The 17498-nt window shown below is 43.6% G+C and overlaps 1 protein-coding gene across 1 annotated transcript in view; it reads right to left on the bottom strand.

Annotated features, from left to right (window-relative positions):
• Positions 1-17498, bottom strand: part of LOC126356146 (keratin, type I cytoskeletal 9-like) — a 113748-nt gene that overhangs the window by 62294 nt on the left and 33956 nt on the right. Inside the window, exon 2 of the mRNA XM_050006887.1 lies at positions 15031-15129. Within this exon, the coding sequence (XP_049862844.1) occupies positions 15031-15129 (99 nt within the window). The remainder of the gene's footprint in view (positions 1-15030; positions 15130-17498) is intronic.

The raw sequence follows: 17498 nt of genomic DNA, 5'->3' as shown, positions 1-17498 counted from the left end.
CCACCAGGCTCAATTTATCATGGCCCATGATGGAACCAGTGTCTACCAGGCAACACGGCACATGCTGGTCCGAGGTGACTAAAATGCTAATTCTGCAGAATATACTAATATACAAGTCCTGTGAATACGGACGTCCTATCTCTAGTCTTTCAGGGTGTTCTGTTTTGTCTGAAAATGGGCGTATGTGGGTCGTGTCGCTAATACACCTTGTGAAACGGGAAGCCGATTCCTCACGTGGAGCAGAGCCGGTAGAGCAAAAGGCCGACAGTCTGTGACACCAAGAAGGCAAGGGTTCATTGCAGCAACATGTGGTAGTGTGTTGTCTTGCTGAAAAGTGGCATCTGGGGTGTTGTGCAGAAAGGATGCGTGCTGTGAAGCGAGGGATTTGAAAGTGATCTGATGTTCAAAATCATTTTACATCCAAACGATACATTTCTGGACATGTGCTCCCTATTAAAACTTTATCTACTAGGTCCCCCTCTTCAGCCTCTAGAAGCTGGTAATAGATATTGTGAAACACTCTCTAAAAGCTACCGCATATAGTGTGTTCCCTTTCAACTTTTCACTGACTACAAACAAGGATAACAAGTGAAAGGTCGGATATTTTACGTATGAGAAACTTCAATTTTTTTCTCCGGAGAGATCACCAAATGATTGCTTTTTTTTAATTGCCCAGGAAAAGAAAATTGCGCAAAATTTGAACGCCTAAACGGTTATAACAGCAAAGTTCCTCCTTTAGTACCACGTAAACATTGGATCATCTAGCAGTGACAATATGTTAAAAGCGTTGACATATTTTCCCATCCGTGCCAAAGCGAAGTCGAAATGAAAACGTTAACAGGCGTTGTGCCATGTACGTTGAGGTGACAAAAGTCATGGAATATGCACTTATACAGATGGCTGTAGTATCGCGTACACAAGGTATAAAAGGGCTGTGCATTGACGAAGCTGTCATTTGTACTCATGTGATTCATACGTAAGGAGTCCGACATGATTATGGCCGCACGGCGGGAATTAACAGACTATGAAGGCGCTTTCCATTCCGGAAATGGTTAGGGAATTCAGTATTTCGAGATCCACAGTGTCAAGAGCGTGGGCCAACGCAACGGCCGGCAGCCTTCCCTTAACGATCGAGAGCTACGGCGTTTGCGTATGTCAGTGCCAACAGAGAAGCAACACAGCCTGGAAAACCGTGGCTTGGTCAGATGAGTCCCGATTTCAGTTAATAACAACGGATGGTAGGGTTCGAGTGTGGCGCAGTCCCCAAGAAGCCAAGGAACCAAGTTATCAACAAAGCTGTGTGCAAGCTGGTGGTGGGTCCATAATGGTGTGCGTGTGTCTGCATGGAATGAACTGGGTTCTCTGATCCATCTGAACCGATAATTAACTGGAAATGGTTATCTCAACTGTTTGGAGATCGTTCACAGCCATCCATGCACTTTACATTCCCAGTCAACGATTGAAATTTTATGGTTGGTAATACGTAGTAATACGTAGTGTCACCAGGCCACAATGGTTGGCGATTGTTTCGAAGAAAATTCTGGACAATTAGAGCGAATGATTTGACCACCCTGGTTTCCCGACACGTATGCTATCTACAGTTTTTGACACATAATCGAGAGGACAGTTCGTGTGCAAAATTATGCGTCAACAACACTTTTCCAATTATGGACGGCTATATGGGCATCACGGCTCAGTATTTCTGCAAGGAACTTTCAGAGACTTTTTGAGTCCATGCCACGTCGAGTTGCTGTGCCACGCCGGGAAAAAGCAGGTCCGACACTATATCAGGAGGTGTCCCATGACTTTTGTCACCTCATGTGTTCCATTTCAATGACCGCTCGAATGTCTATGAAAACAGGTACAACGTTGCATCAAACAAAATGCTTGGTTGTTTAGAACTCTTGTCGATAGAAAATTTGCGGGTATAACCAGTTCAGTTTAATAATCTCTTGTATGAGAACACTAACAAGTCGAAAACCTTATAACGGCAGCCTGAACCGTTACGTGTATAAGCACGTACGTCGTCTACCTGAACAAATGATATAGCCGTGGAGAAATAAACCTTTGGACCACTACTGCAACCAAAATTGGTGGGTGCTTTTCATATTACTTGTGCATGTTATACAATGACATGTTTGAGGCCTAGTGACTTTGGAAAAACACACTGTCTCTGCTTTAGGTCGGCGATGATTTGAAGGAATTTCTGGAATCGCACTATGGCCAGTGAATCAGTGGACATTATCAAAGTAGTGGTGGAATAACTTTCTCTCTCTCTCTCTATTTTCTGTCATTATACGCGTTTCAGGACACATAATAGATGTTCTTATTCCTGGATTTAGCAGCTGTCACATGTGTAGCTGAACACATTTCTGTCGCCACATCATCATTTACACACAGGTGGAAAAGAATGGTTCGTCCAGTTAGTTTCGATCAACCGCCTGAACTCTGTTCTGTCAGTTTTAGTGTTCCAAATTGGTTGTGCGTTGGAGATGGAAAACCAGCCCCGCATTTTCGTAGATAAATGTGGGAAAGCGACCTGAAAATCACGCTAAGACTGTACAGAGTACATTGCTGTATCAGACTAACAGCCTCAATCCGGCGGACGGACTTGATCTGGAGCTGTATCACCTTTCCTTTTGTAAACTAGTACATAATCGGTTACGCTCAGGAGTGCATTATCAGAACTGGGATTAAGACATAAAGAAATGGCTTATATTAGCTGCTAGACGGCAATGATCAATGGGGAAACTTGAAGATTTGTGCTGGACCAGGACTCGAACGCAGGTCTTCTGCTTACTAGGCGGATGCGCTTACCACTGCACCATGAGGGCACAGTGGTCATAGTAACTGCATGTACTACTCCACCAAGCCACCTGTCAGATCCTACTGATTTAGTGCCCCTTGTCCATTATCCTCATCTCTCGCTGCATTCGGGGATACCAGGATAGTCAGTGCAGATACAATGACCTGTGTGTCCGGATGTCAGCACAGTGGTCAGCACATCTGCCTTTTAAGCAGGAGACCTGGTTTCGAGTCCCAATCTGGCACAAATTTTCAGCTCTCCCCATTGATTTAAATCAGCGCGCATTAGCAACTAATGTCAGTCATTTCTCTGTGTCTAGATTCATAGTAGCTGTGGGATTAAAAGTATGTCTGTTCTTTTGGACAGTTCCAGAAGGATAGGCACCTTATGCAGAATTGGAATTGACTTCTCCAGCAATAAAGTGTGGAATATCTTTGAAAATACTGACCAGTCACCAATGCAATATCTTAGCAAATCTCTTAGACCGACATCTGTGTCCTCAGCATGAAGTGATATTCAACGCTACGTAGCAGATGGTTAGGTGTCGTCTCAAGATGTTGATAAATAAGCAAAACCCGCATCCCGGAGACATGAGTTGGCATTTGGAGAACCTGGTGGGCGGGGACAAAGTGCATCGGTACACAACAGCCTATACAGGTACCTGCGTGCTTCCCTGTCCTCTAGGACTTTTCTGACGCATTCAGTTGACTCACCGCCAGCTTTAGAGGCTGAGGTGAAAGCTTCGACGCGCCAGTGTGAGAGATATATCTTGTTAACAATCCTTTGTGCGTTGGAAGCACGATGTACTGCTCAAATGTCATGATGTTTTTACGATGTAACCTGGCGTCATGACGACAACTGAACAGATGTCTTCTCAGTCAGAATAGTTTTACCTGATAAATTTATGCACATTGTGCTTCTGAACTACAGTTTCGTCACTTTGCTCCAGTGTCAGTTATAATGAAGAGTGATGCACAAAAATAGAATAAAATAAAATAATGAAGTAATAAAAACAAATAAAAGAAGATGGGGGAAAGTAGTCACAGCGGGAAAATTGCCATTGCATTATTTTTTGCCTTGAACAACGCTGCTGTCTGCTGTTAAGTGCCCAGACTCTCTAACGTTCATCATCATTGGTGTCAGTGAGTTTGACAGAGGAAGCTTGTTCTGTTATCTTTCAGTAAAAATTTTTCTGGTTTTCTCAGTCGTCTGATGTGAAGTATGTCATTTATATTATTCTTGTTATTTTATTTGTAGAGTAATACTCTTTTACAATGTCAACGTTTACACACTGTCTTTAGGCTACAAATGTAGTTTCCTGATTCTTTCGGTTTGATAGTTTCATCTGTGAACATCTAATGCCGAAACGGAGTCCGGTCGGTAATAGTGGATGCACTAATTGGAAAAGTGGCTTAGGTGTTTACTTCCTTGTATCACTCGTAAAACATCTACGTTCTAGTTCTGGTCCAGTACAAATCTTCAAGTTTTCCCGTTGATTTAAATCAGTGCCCACTAGCAGCTAATGTCAGTCATTTTTTGTGTGTCTTAATTCCAATTCTGATAATACACTAATGAGCATAACGAACTCTGCATTAGTGGAGCTGATGCACATGCAGATCAAATCCGCCCGCCGGATTGACGGCTGTTACCATGATATAATAATGTACACCGGACAGTCTTAGTGTGGTTTTCAAGGTCGCAGATCAGGTTGATTTCTGAAATTGTCATCCGTCTCTGTTCTGTTACATTTTTGGCCTAATATAGAAAACAGATTACAAATGATCTAAGCAACTGCTTAGTACGATTTGAAATACTAAGGCATCAACATGCCTATACAATATCTGTCGGGAAATCAGAACATGAGATGTAGGATCTCGTTGCGATGTCAATGGGCACATGATCTCTAAACAGGGAAAAATGGGCACTATATGCCCTGAGAAAAAATGAATATAGTTCCAGCATTTATTTCTCACCTTAAAACGTTTTCTGTGGTATCTTATAACATATTATATTCAAAACGTGAAAGCAGCAACCTTCTGCCAGTAATCATCAGTAATGAATCTTTAATTCCCTTCAGAGTAATAATTTTAAGCCGGCCGTAGTGGCCGTGCGGTTTTAGGCGCTACAATCTGTAACCGAGCGACCGCTACGGTCGCAGGTTCGAATCCTGCCTCGGGCATGGATGTGTGTGATGTCCTTAAGTTAGTTAGGTTTAATTAGTTCTAAGTTCTAGGCGACTGATGACCTCAGAAGTTAAGTCGCATAGTGCTCAGAGCCAATAATTTTAACCGACCATTCCTTCTACATCTACATCTACATCTACATGACTACTCTGCAATTCACATTTAAGTGCTTGGCAGAGGGTTCATCGAACCACAATCATACTATCTCTCTACTATTCCACTCCCGAACAGCGAGCGGGAAAAACGAACACCTAAACCTTTCTGTTCGAGCTCTGATTTCTCTTATTTTATTTTGATGATCATTCCTACCTATGTAGGTTGGGCGCAACAAAATATTTTCGCATTCGAAAGAGAAAGTTGGTGACTGAAATTTCGTAAAAAGGTCTCGCCGCGACGAAAAACGTCTATGCTGTAATGACTTCCATCCCAACTCGTGTATCATATCTGCCACACTCTCTCCCCTATAACGCGATAATACAAAACGAGCTGCCCTTTTTTGCACCCTTTCGATGTCCTCCGTCAATCCCACCTGGTAAGGATCCCACACCGCGCAGCAATATTCTAACAGAGGACGAACGAGTGTAGTGTAAGCTGTCTCTTTAGTGGACTTGTTGCATCTTCTAGGTGTCCTGCCAATGAAACGCAACCTTTGGCTCGCCTTCCCGACAATATTATCTATGTGGTCCTTCCAACTGAAGTTGTTCGTAATTTTAACACCCAAGTACTTAGTTGAATTGACAGCTTTGAGAATTGTACTATTTATCGAGTAATCGAATTCCAACGGATTTCGTTTGGAACTCATGTGGATCATCTCACACTTTTCGTTATTTAGCGTCAACTGCCACCTGACACACCATGCAGCAATCTTTTCTAAATGGCTTTGCAACTGATACTGGTCTTCGGATGACCTTACTAGACGGTAAATTACAGCATCATCTACGAACAGTCTAAGAGAACTGCTCAGATTGTCACCCAGGTCATTTATATAGATCAGGAACAGTAGAGGTCCCAGGACGCTTCCCTGGAGAACACCTGATATCACTTCAGTTTTACTCGATGATTTGCCGTCTATTACTACGAACTGCGACCTTCCTGACAGGAAATCACGAATCCAGTCGCACAACTGAGACGATACCCCATAGCTCCGCAGCTTGATTAGAAGTCGCTTGTGAGGAACGGTGTCAAAAGCTTTCCGGAAATCTAGAAATACGGAATCAACTTGAGATCCCCTGTCGATAGCGGCCATTACTTCGTGTGAATAAAGAGCTAGCTGCGTTGCACAAGAGCGATGTTTTCTGAAGCCATGCTGATTACGTGTCAATAGATCGTTCCCTTCGAGGTGATTCATAACGTTTGAATACAGTATATGCTCCAAAACCCTACTGCAAACCGACGTCAATGATATAGATCTGTAGTTAAATGGATTACTCCTACTACCCTTCTTGAACACTGGTGCGACCTGCGCAATTTTCCAATCTGTAGGTACAGATCTATCGGTGAGCGAGCGGTTGTATATGAGTGCTAAGTAGGGAGCTATAGTATCAGCGTAATCTGAAAGGAACCTAATCGGTATACAATCTGGACCTGAAGACTTGCCTGTATCAAGCGATTTGAGTTGCTTCGCAACCCCTTAGGTATCTACTTCTAAGAAACTCATGGTGGCAGATGTTCGTGTTCCAAATTCTGGAATATTCCATTCGTCTTCCCTGGTGAAGGAATTTCGGAAAACTGCGTTCAATAACTCCGCTTTAGCGGCACAGTCGTCGATAACAGTACCATCGGCACTGCGCAGCGAAGGTATTGACTACGTCTTGCCGCTTGTGTACTTTACATACGACCAGAATTTATGATGCAATAATTTTAACCGACCATTCGTTATGATGCAATGTGTATAGAATGTAAACATATAGAATTTAAACAACGACACTTCACCCTCTGACTTGTTTTTGTGGTATATCTCTCTAAAACGATTTCGAGCCGATCTACCCAATACTCAGACATTTCATTGTGGAGAAGTGCAGGTGGTGTCTGCCGCAGACAGAAGGAAGGAAGATTACGATTTAACGTCCTGTCGATGACGTCAGACGGACCACAAGTTTGGATTGCGGAGGTCAGAGAAGAAAATTAGGGGTAGCCATACAGAGGAACCATTCCAGCATTCATCTCAGGAGATTTACTGAAAGCACGGTAAACCCAAATCTGTATGACAAGGCTGGAATTTAAATCGTCGGCCTCCTGACTGCGAATGCAGTGTTCTAACACTGTACCACCTCGTTGGGTATCACTGGGTCGAAACTTTTAGTACAACGTAAGTCGACGGGTTTTCTCTCTTTTGCGTTGTTACCATTTTTTCGATTCAGTACACCGAGGGCTTTCGTCTGTCCTGGATTTAGAATTATTATACATTCCTCTGCAAAACTTATGGACAAGATAGATAAAGTAACGTAACGTCCGGGAGCATATTGCCAGAGGTCTCCCAGTACTGCACAGAAAGTCGGACGTCACATGTAGTGTGGTCAGCGAGACTATAGCGTCAAATGGGGCCGACTCCACAACACGAGGGAACTGGAGGAACGAGGAAAGACATACGGGGAAGAATCATCGGGAAACTAGAAGTAGTAGGGAGTGCGACGACTGTTGCCCAGTACTTTGGTGTTACTCACAACCTTGTTTAAAATGCAGGGGTTGTTCCGAACCGCAGGCACTGCTGTGTGAAGGAGAGGAGGGGGTTGACCACTGTCAACTAGAGCAGCAGATGATCGCTACCTTGTGCAACAGGCGGGAAGCGACCCATTTCAAACAGCGAGTGGAACTGCAACAACACTTAGCAGGACTGAAATGCACACAGTCTCACGACCCAAAGTGCCACGGCGACTGCATAGGGGTGATCTCTTAGTGTGACGACCAGTACGTTGTGTTCCGCTGAGACCTGTTCATCAGTGATACCGTTTGCCATGGTGCCAAGAGCAGAGCGACTGGACCAACGTACATCGTGTGCTTCTCTCGGATGTGAGCAGATTCAGTCTATGTGATTCTGAACGTACCCTCAGGTGGTGAGAGACGGGAACATGCAATGGACCCAAGAACGTTGTCGAACATGATGGTTTAGGTCGTCCAAGTTTTATGGTGTGGAGAGACATAATGCTGCATGGGCGCGCTGACCTGTCGGTCTTTGAACGCGGTATATTCGCCAATGAACGCTATTGTGACACTGCGGTCCTTTCCCATGTGCGTCTTTTCAGGGGTGCACTCCGCTCTGACTTAATTTTTATCAATAACAGTGCACGAGCACATCGAACATCACAGGCGGAGGAGCTCTTGGGAAAGAGGATATACGATTAATGGACTGGTTTCTCGTTCCCCGACTTGGAGAGGTGTATTATGGCATGTCTACATGCACCAAAAATCATATAGGAGTTGTCGACCGCAGTGGTCGAAGAATGAAACACCGTAGCACAAGAACTCCTTAGCAAGTTTGTGATCAGAATCGGAGCACGTTGCGTATCAAGCACTGGCGTCCACTGTGATAACACGTCCTATTAAGAACCGTGTCCCACCTTTGGAACGTACAGGGAACCATCACACTCGTAAATCGCGATGAATTTAGCGTAATTACTGTCTATGAATAAAAATGTCATTTCTGTGCGTCTCATAACGTTTTTGTCTCAGTTTTCTTCTGTACTATACAGTGGTAGTTGTTTCTATGCGTGGTCCAAATTTCACAGAACTACGTTACATTTGCAGTGACATATCATGGAATTGTTAGTTTTGTCTCTAAGATTTGCACACCAACGTACTTTTATTGCCGAACGCAATGACATTACAACAACCCGAAAAAGGAGGGTTGGGGGGACGGGAGCCGAGTCGACAATACACCAATGAATACCCGTTTGCCATCTGCATTTCTTCTTGGACAAATATATTATACTAGAACTGACATGTGATTATATTTTCTCGCAATTTGGGTGCATACGTCCTGAGAAATCAGTATCCAGAACAACCACCTATGGCCGTAATAATGGCCTTGATACACCTGGGCATTGAGTCTAACAGAGCTTGGATGGCGTGTACGGGTACAGCTGCCCATGCAGCTTCAACACGATACCACAGTTTATCAAGAGTAGTGACTGGCGTATTGTGACGAGCCAGTTGCTCGGCCACCATTGACCAGACGTTTTCAATTGGTGAGAGATTTGGAGAATGTGCTGGCCAGAGCAACAGTTGAATATCTTCTGTATCCAGAAAGGCCCGCACAGGACCTGCAACATGCGATCGTGCATTATCCTGCCGAAATGTAGGGTTTCGCAGGGATCGAATGAAGGGTCGAGCCACGGGTCGTAACACATCTGAAATGTAACGTCCACTGTTCAAAGTGCCGTGAATGCGAACAAGAGGTGACCGAGACGTGGAACCAATTGCACCCCTTACCATCACGCCGGGTGATACGCCATTATGGCAATGACGAATACACGCTTCCAATGTGCGTTCACCGCGATGTCGCCAAACACGGATGCGACCATCATGATGCTGTAAAGAGAACCTGGATTCATCCGAAAAAATGACGTTTTGCCATTCGTGTACCCATGTTCGTCGTTGAGTACACCATCGCAGGCACTCCTGTCTGCGATGCAGCGTCAAGGGTAACCGCAGCCATGGTCTCCGAGCTGATATTCCATGCGGCTGCAAACGTCGTCGAACTGTTCGGTCAGATGGTTGTTGTCTTGCAAACGTTCCCACCTGTTGACTCAGGGATCGAGACTTGGCTCCGCGATCCGTTACAGCCATGCGGGTAAAATGCCTGTCATCTCGACTGTTAGTGATACGAGGCCGTTGGGATCCAGCACGGCGTTCCGTTTTGGTCTCCTGAACCCACCGATTCCATATTCTGATAACAGTCATTGGATCTCGACCAACGCGAGCAGCAATGATGCGATACGATAAACCGCAATCGCGATAGATTACAGTCCGATCTTTATCAAAGTCGGAAACGTGATGGTACGCATTTTTCTTTCTTACACGAGGCATCATAACGACGTTTCACCGGTCAACGCCGGTCAACTGCTGTTTTTGTATGAGAAATCGGTTGGAAACTTTCCTCATGTCATCACGTTATAGGTATCGCCACCGGCGCCAACCTTGCGTGAATGCTCTGAAAAGCTAATCATTTGCATATCACAGCATCTTCTTCTGTCGGTTAAATTTCGCGTCTGTAGCACGTCATCTTCGTGGTGTAGCAGTTTTAATGGCCAGTAGGGTACGTTTACTTTACGTAGCCGCTGTAACGGTCGTGAGAGTTAGTTATCTTTTAGACTGGTCGCCGTGGGTTGACGTTAGTCAAGAAAGCTATCAGGGTGACAAAGACGGCATTATCGACACCTCAATGAAATTGAACAAGGTAGCAGATATCCGGGAGAGAACTGCAAGCGTGAAGTGGAAGTGGACCGGACACGTAGCTCAATAAGATCACAGGATGTGGTCCCCTAGAATTGTTCATTGGAGACCACGAGACCACAAGAGAGACACTGGAAGATTCCAGAGAGGCGGCTTGATGAGGTGAAGCCGTTAGCTGGAACACGATGGCACCAGGCGGCTCAAGATCGAAGACAATGGAAAGGTATGGAAGAGGCCTCTACCCAGCAGTCGGCAGAGATGGCCGGGTGGATGAAAAGAATAAGAAGAAGTCAACATAAGACCAAGTGCCCGTCATAAATTAAGTTAGAAGCTAAACGAAGGGAGTCTATATGGCTTTTCGTGACAACGACGAACTGATGACTTCATCAGTTGTTGTGACTGGGAAATAGATGCTTGACATCAGAAACCGATCGTTAAACAAATCTGAGACTGTATACTATGCTATACTACTGTAATAGTATTCAGTTGGACTGCATACTCAGTCAAAAAATAAATAGTTTTTATACAGGCTGCTGAGTGCGTCACAGAGTAGTTAAGAAGAAAAAAAAAGCACTTCACGTTGTGTCTTTCCTTGTTTTCACGCTCGATGTTCAAAGAAGCCAGAAATTTCTCGAAATGTCAGCAGCTTGTTTTAGAATGAACTCTGGCTACTTCGTCCTGATTTTTCTCTTAAGTATCTAATATATCTCCTTGTTAACTCTATCACATTTAGTTGGTGTTAACTCTGTGGATGTCATAACAGCCTTTAAGTGCCAATAATCCTTCTTATAAAGTCAGAGTTCATTGTTAATAATTGGCTGTCAAGTGTGACTACTCCTGTGTGCAGTCCAGAATTGTCACCACTTGTTCTTTTCACTGCGCGCAGTTCGCGCCGAGGTTGACATTCACGTTGCTGTGTTACATGGAGAACGATGGTGAGTGACACGGTTTAAGGAGACAGCCGACTGATCGCGACCGGCGCAGAGGTGTGTCAGCGGTCAAAGCGAGGCCCGGAGGTCGGCGGCGGCTTGGCAGCTGCTCCGGCCAACGTGCGCACAGTTCATCGTCACACATCTGGACTCTCCGTCTCGGCTGTTTATTTTATATCTGGGGATGCGTTTTAACGCTCAGTAGCTCGGTAAACAGAAATCTGAGAAATTCTCCAAATATTAGTACGAAAAGCTTGTAACTTGTTCCTCGGTTGCGTTAGTGCTACGTGTACAATTTCCGGAGGAACCCTGCCGAACTCTGCTTTGGACGAGCGCGCCGTCGTCTTGTGGCTTCTTTTGACTGTACATTTCCCTTCAACTGCCTTCTTTTCACCTCTTAGTGCCCAGCGTTACACTAATGGTACACTTGACAGTACTGGACTTTTATTGATTTTTGGGCAGCAAAGAACTTCTATAACCTTGTTACTCTTATTTAAGGATTGTTGAACATCTGTTCTTTCAGTTTTGTGTTAGTAGTTGTGAGAAGCAGTCCACAGTTGGCAACAATTGGCAACTGAATTTAAACAATTTTTGTACGTCCAGAATCTTACCCCGTCATGGATTCAAGTAAGTAAAACGATTAAAACATATTTTCATTCAGGTTGAAAACCGCAGATACTTTCTTAATAAACTAACAGTCACTTGGTATTTATTGATATTTGTGCAATATTATTTGTATCATAGGGACATGTTCTACATGTTCTGCACTACGCAGAAGTAGTATTGAGATACTCGTCGAACTGGAGATATTTGTGCTACTTGTTTGGAAATTTGAGTTTGTTAACTTTTTGTAAAGAACAAAGTTTTGGGGTTCAGGAACTGTGACAGAAAATCGTATTGCCCAATGCTGTCTCCTTCCAAAGAAGAAAGAAATATAGCAAGATGATGGAGGTACTATTCATTCTGAAGAAAAAAGAAATATCCTCGTGTATATTATACAATGAAATGTATGAGACCTAGTGACTTTGGAAAAACACAGTCTCTATTTTCAGTCAGCGACGATTTAAAGTGTGCCATTCTCACCATGGCCAGTGAATCAGTGGACGATATCAATGTAGGGGTGGAATAAATTTCTCGCTCTCCCTTTTCTGTCATTATACCCGTTTCAGGATCGACACATAATAGATATTCAAGCTTCCTGGATTTAGCATCTGTTACATTCGTAGAGGAATTCATTTTTGTCGCCACATCATCATTTATGCGCAGTTTGAAAATAATGGTTTGTCGAGTTTGATTCGATCAATCGTGTGAACTCTGTTCTGTCAGTTTTAGTGTTCTAATTGGTTGTGTATTGGAGATGGAAAACCAGCCCTGTATTTTCGTAGATAAGTGTTCGAAAGCGACCTGAAAATCACACTAACACTGTTCAGAGTATACTGCTGTATCAGACTTACTCGTGCTCTAAGGGTTCAATACAAACCTAAATATGTAGATAGACAGTTCATCTATACGTTTTGATGAGTGAATTTGCGAATATCAAAATATGTGACATTAATGGCTGTATCTTTTGATGTTATTAACTTCCAAGCTTCACTTTTTATACCCCTAACAGACCACAGTCCCTAGTATTCGACGTAAATTTCAACTTGATACGTCTACCCGTTTCCAAGAAACAGTGGTCTTGATGGACGGCCAGTCCGACAACAAAGTGATACTGTAAAGGTTCCGTTTTTACCCATTGAGGAACAGAACCTTAAAATGGACTGCTGGTGGATAAAGGGTATGACAGTTCCGTTGTTTCTGCAGCATCAAATACAGCAGGTGTGAACGTAGTAACTATTGTTGAAAGCTACTCTCAGCGGTCAAGGAAACACGTCCTTGACAAAATGCAACATGGGTGGAACTGATCGAATTTATCAAAATGTGAATCAGTGCAGGACAGAATCCGCAAGAGGAAATGGAACAAGAATCTTTTCACTTTGTTACTGGTATCACCTCACAGAATGTCTGGATATTGTCTTCAAAAATGGAAATACAAATTCACATGCAAGTTTTCAAAGGGAAACAGTGCAGGTGTACTTGAGGAGGTATGCGGCGCCTCTGGAAGGACCTGGACTTCTACCGCACTTCACTAGTGTAACAGATGAGTTCCAGACTAACAGCTACTGAACAGACGACGATGGGCTGGAGTAAATTGTATAACATCAGCACATACCCAGCGGAGAAATGTAATGTGGATCTGTGAGGTGAATGCTTTGTTGCTTATCATGCCAAGTAATTTGTAATTTTGTTTCTGATTTTTAATGTGTACTTGTGTTCAATTTATTTCACTCATTATTAAAATGTGTAACTTTTCAGATAAATTTATGCTTTGCTCTCTCTAGTGCCTAGTAGTACGGACAGTCTGACTCAGCTGCCCCTACCTATCCGTTTTAAGCAGCCTGCAATGTCTTCAAAATCTGCATATAACATATTCCTATTCTTTCGCTCGTTACACAGAGTCAGTTGGTCCTACAGAAAAAAATGAACTATACATTTTTGTAGGAAATTTAATATAGTTAAATTTTTTACTGCGATATGTTGTCGCAAGAGGCCGTAGTTTACGAATTATTCAAGAGAAATATATCTGGAAAAGTTACCTTCAAGCGCATTTTTCTTGAATAATACGAAAACAATAGCCTCCAGCGAAAACATATAGCAGTACAAAATTCAACTACATTAAATTTCCTACGAAAACGTTTAATTCATTTTTTCTGTAGGATTAATAGTTCGTGCATGAGGAGGGAGGGAATATGAAAATCTTGCTCGTAATATTTGAAGGTGTTGCGAATTGATTAAAACCCATAGTTAGGGGCAACTGAATCACCCTCTATATGATACGTATATTATACGAGTATTAAATCTAGAAAGGTAAAATTGTTTTTTCACCGTAAATGCTTGTTTTTCAGTGAAACAAACGGAGCGTAAACAATATACGTCCAGTGTGTTAATTACACACACAAAAATAACACAAACTGACGGAAACAGAAAGTATTATTCTTTGATCGAATGCTACCAAGCTGATACTCCAGTATTTCCAAGCCTTCGGGGCTCGTTGCTTAAAATTTCAACCCTACGTGAACTTTTTTCTGTACAGAAATAAAGACATTTCTGCAGATCAACATCGTTCCAGACTACACGGCGAGAAGATCGTATGCCTGCTCGGTTGGCTCTGACAAACAGAGGAATGACAAACAGCTGCAATCCGGACGGGGCTTAGAGGTAGACAGTCGCAGCGAATCGTCGGGAGCAGATTAATGAAAGCTGGGTTGCCATGCATCGTTTACTGTGCGACAGACAATAGACAGTCAACTGGAAGAGTGAATGGCATTCTGGAGTGTTCAGCGATGAGGGTCACTTTTGTTTCTGGCGGTCAGGCCGACGCCAGCGTGTCCATGGACGGCTTTATGAAGAGTAACAAGAAGCAGCGATCTTCGAGACCCATAGCTCTCCATCTCCTGGATTCATGGTATGGAGAACTATTGCTCAGGACAACAGGAGTGGTTTCGTATTTGCTGAAGGGAGACTAGCACATTGGACTGTGGCAAGACATGGTTCGTGAAGGGATAACGAGGATAGCAGTAACTTATTCCAGTGTGATAGCGCTAGACTAACTCTGCAGTTCACATCACAAACACTTTTTTCGATAAAGAGAAGTTCACCGCAATGTCGGGCCTCTTACCTGCGCCGGAATGCGAGCTGGAGCTGGAGCTGGAACTGGAAATGGAACCGGAGCCAGAATAGGCGCCGCTGGGAGATCTCCGGACCCTGATGTAGCTTCCTGCAACATACGTCAGAAAAACACATGTCAGACCACGCGCCAGACCGTATGATCCAGTATAACAGCGTAGGCCTCGGTGTCTTTTTGCCCACAAAGGAGACGGCACAGACGCCTCAGCTGTTGGAAATTGCTGTATCTTCCCTTTCTATGCAAAAGTAACAAGTGAGATACCTTTCGCCAATTTTCAGAATATTTTTTTTAGGAATGTCGTTTATTTATAACGAACGTGCCTCAGAAAGAATACTACTAACATTATTTGAGTGATATTTCCGCAATTTGACTGTACAAAGCCAGAGCCACACATGTACAGCGAACATTGTGTGGAAATAAAACGTATCATTTCAGGCCAGGTTCATTGTGTGACCACATGGCTGTAAAACATGTTTGTTACCTGAATGAGATTTTCACTCTGCAGCGGAGTGTGCGCTGATATGAAACTTCCTGGCAGATTAAAACTGTGTGCCCGACCGAGACTCGAACTCGGGACCTTTGCCTTTCGCGGGCAAGTGCTCTACCATCTGAACTACCGAAGCACGACTCACGCCCGGTACTCACAGCTTTACTTCTGCCAGTATCCGTCTCCTACCTTCCAAACTTTACAGAAGCTCTCCTGCGAAACATGCAGAACTAGCACTCCTGAAAGAAAGGACATGGCTTAGCCAGGAAGTTTCATATCAGCGCACACTCCGCTGCAGAGTGAAAATCTCATTCTGGAAACATCCCCCAGGCTGTGGCTAAGCCATGTCTCCGCAATATCCTTTCTTTCAGGAGTGCTAGTTCTGCATGTTTCGCAGGAGAGCTTCTGTAAAGTTTGGAAGGTAGGAGATGGATACTGGCAGAAGTAAAGCTGTGAGTACCGGGCGTGAGTCGTGCTTCGGTAGTTCAGATGGTAGAGCACTTGCCCGCGAAAGGCAAAGGTCCCGAGTTCGAGTCTCGGTCGGGCACACAGTTTTAATCTGCCAGGAAGTTTCATATCAGCGCACACTCCGCTGCAGAGTGAAAATCTCATTCTGGAAACATCCCCCAGGCTGTGGCTAAGCCATGTCTCCGCAATATCCTTTCTTTCAGGAGTGCTAGTTCTGCATGTTTCGCAGGAGAGCTTCTGTAAAGTTTGGAAGGTAGGAGACGAATACTGGCAGAAGTAAAGCTGTGAGTACCGGGCGTGAGTCGTGCTTCGGTAGCTCAGATGGTAGAGCACTTGCCCGCGAAAGGCAAAGGTCCCGAGTTCGAGTCTCGGTCGGGCACACAGTTTTAATCTGCCAGGAAGTTTCATGTTTGTTACCTGTTTGCCATAAATTGCGGCGATTTTGTACATATGTATATGCTGGGACACCCAGTTCAATAGATCTTGACGATGACTTCTCTCAATAAACTATAATTATATACAACATTGCTGTATATCATAATGGCTTAAGGCCGAAATCGCGATAGTAATAGAAAATAAAGAAGTTTGTACAGTCAAATGGCTGTGGCCTAAAAAATATGAAAAGGTCATCAATTGCTAATATCGTTTCGAGATTACTGGCTGACTAAAATAAAATACGCTGCCTGACAAAAGAAAGAGAACCACTCAGAAGGGGACGAGGAAATGAAATTACACTTCGCGGATTGAGAGGGTACATGATGTTATTTCACTGATTACAAATTCGAGCCAAATTTACAAAGAAATTAGTAGTATAGACCTACTTATAAATATGTCGTTGCATCCCCTATGGGCTGACTGCATGCACTGAATCGGTCGGGAAGGGTATAAGAACTACTGTAACTGGTCCTTGATATCCTTGATGGGGATGATGTTCGAGCTAGTCCCATACTTCTATCGGGGACAGATCTGATGATCATGCTGGCCACGGAGGTAGGCCCCTCTACCTTAGCACCATGCGGACAATTCTTAGGAACACGTGCGCTGTGTAATAATACGCAAACATTTAAATTAAAATTTTATTTTCAAATAAAAGGAGAACACAATTGGGTTTCAGAACAACAGTCCCATCTTCCAGTGCATAGTACATCCATACGAGTCAAAGGGGGTTGTATCGCGATTCTCTTGTACATGATATGTAAGCGGATGAATTTTTGATCAGCATCTTACAGTTGAATTTTCTGCTTACATGCTGTGTAACAGACGATTACTAAATCACTGCATTACCGCCTTTTAGTTGGCTCGTATGGATATTTCATGCACCTGAAGATGGGACTGTTTTGCTGAAATGTGGTTCTGCTCTCCTTTTATTGGAAAATAAAATTTATTACAACAGCATGAGGACGTCATTAATAATGAATAATATATGTAACAGAGTTGTGGATGTTCTGTCAAGAAAATCGGTGTTCAGCTCTATACTCTTTCTGTAAACAGAGAGAAAAGCAGT

Source organism: Schistocerca gregaria, chromosome 1 (assembly GCF_023897955.1).
Source record: "Schistocerca gregaria isolate iqSchGreg1 chromosome 1, iqSchGreg1.2, whole genome shotgun sequence".
Taxonomy (NCBI): Eukaryota; Metazoa; Arthropoda; class Insecta; order Orthoptera; family Acrididae; genus Schistocerca; species Schistocerca gregaria.
Note: the sequence above shows the minus strand (reverse complement) of the source record. Positions and strands in the feature narration are given on the sequence as shown.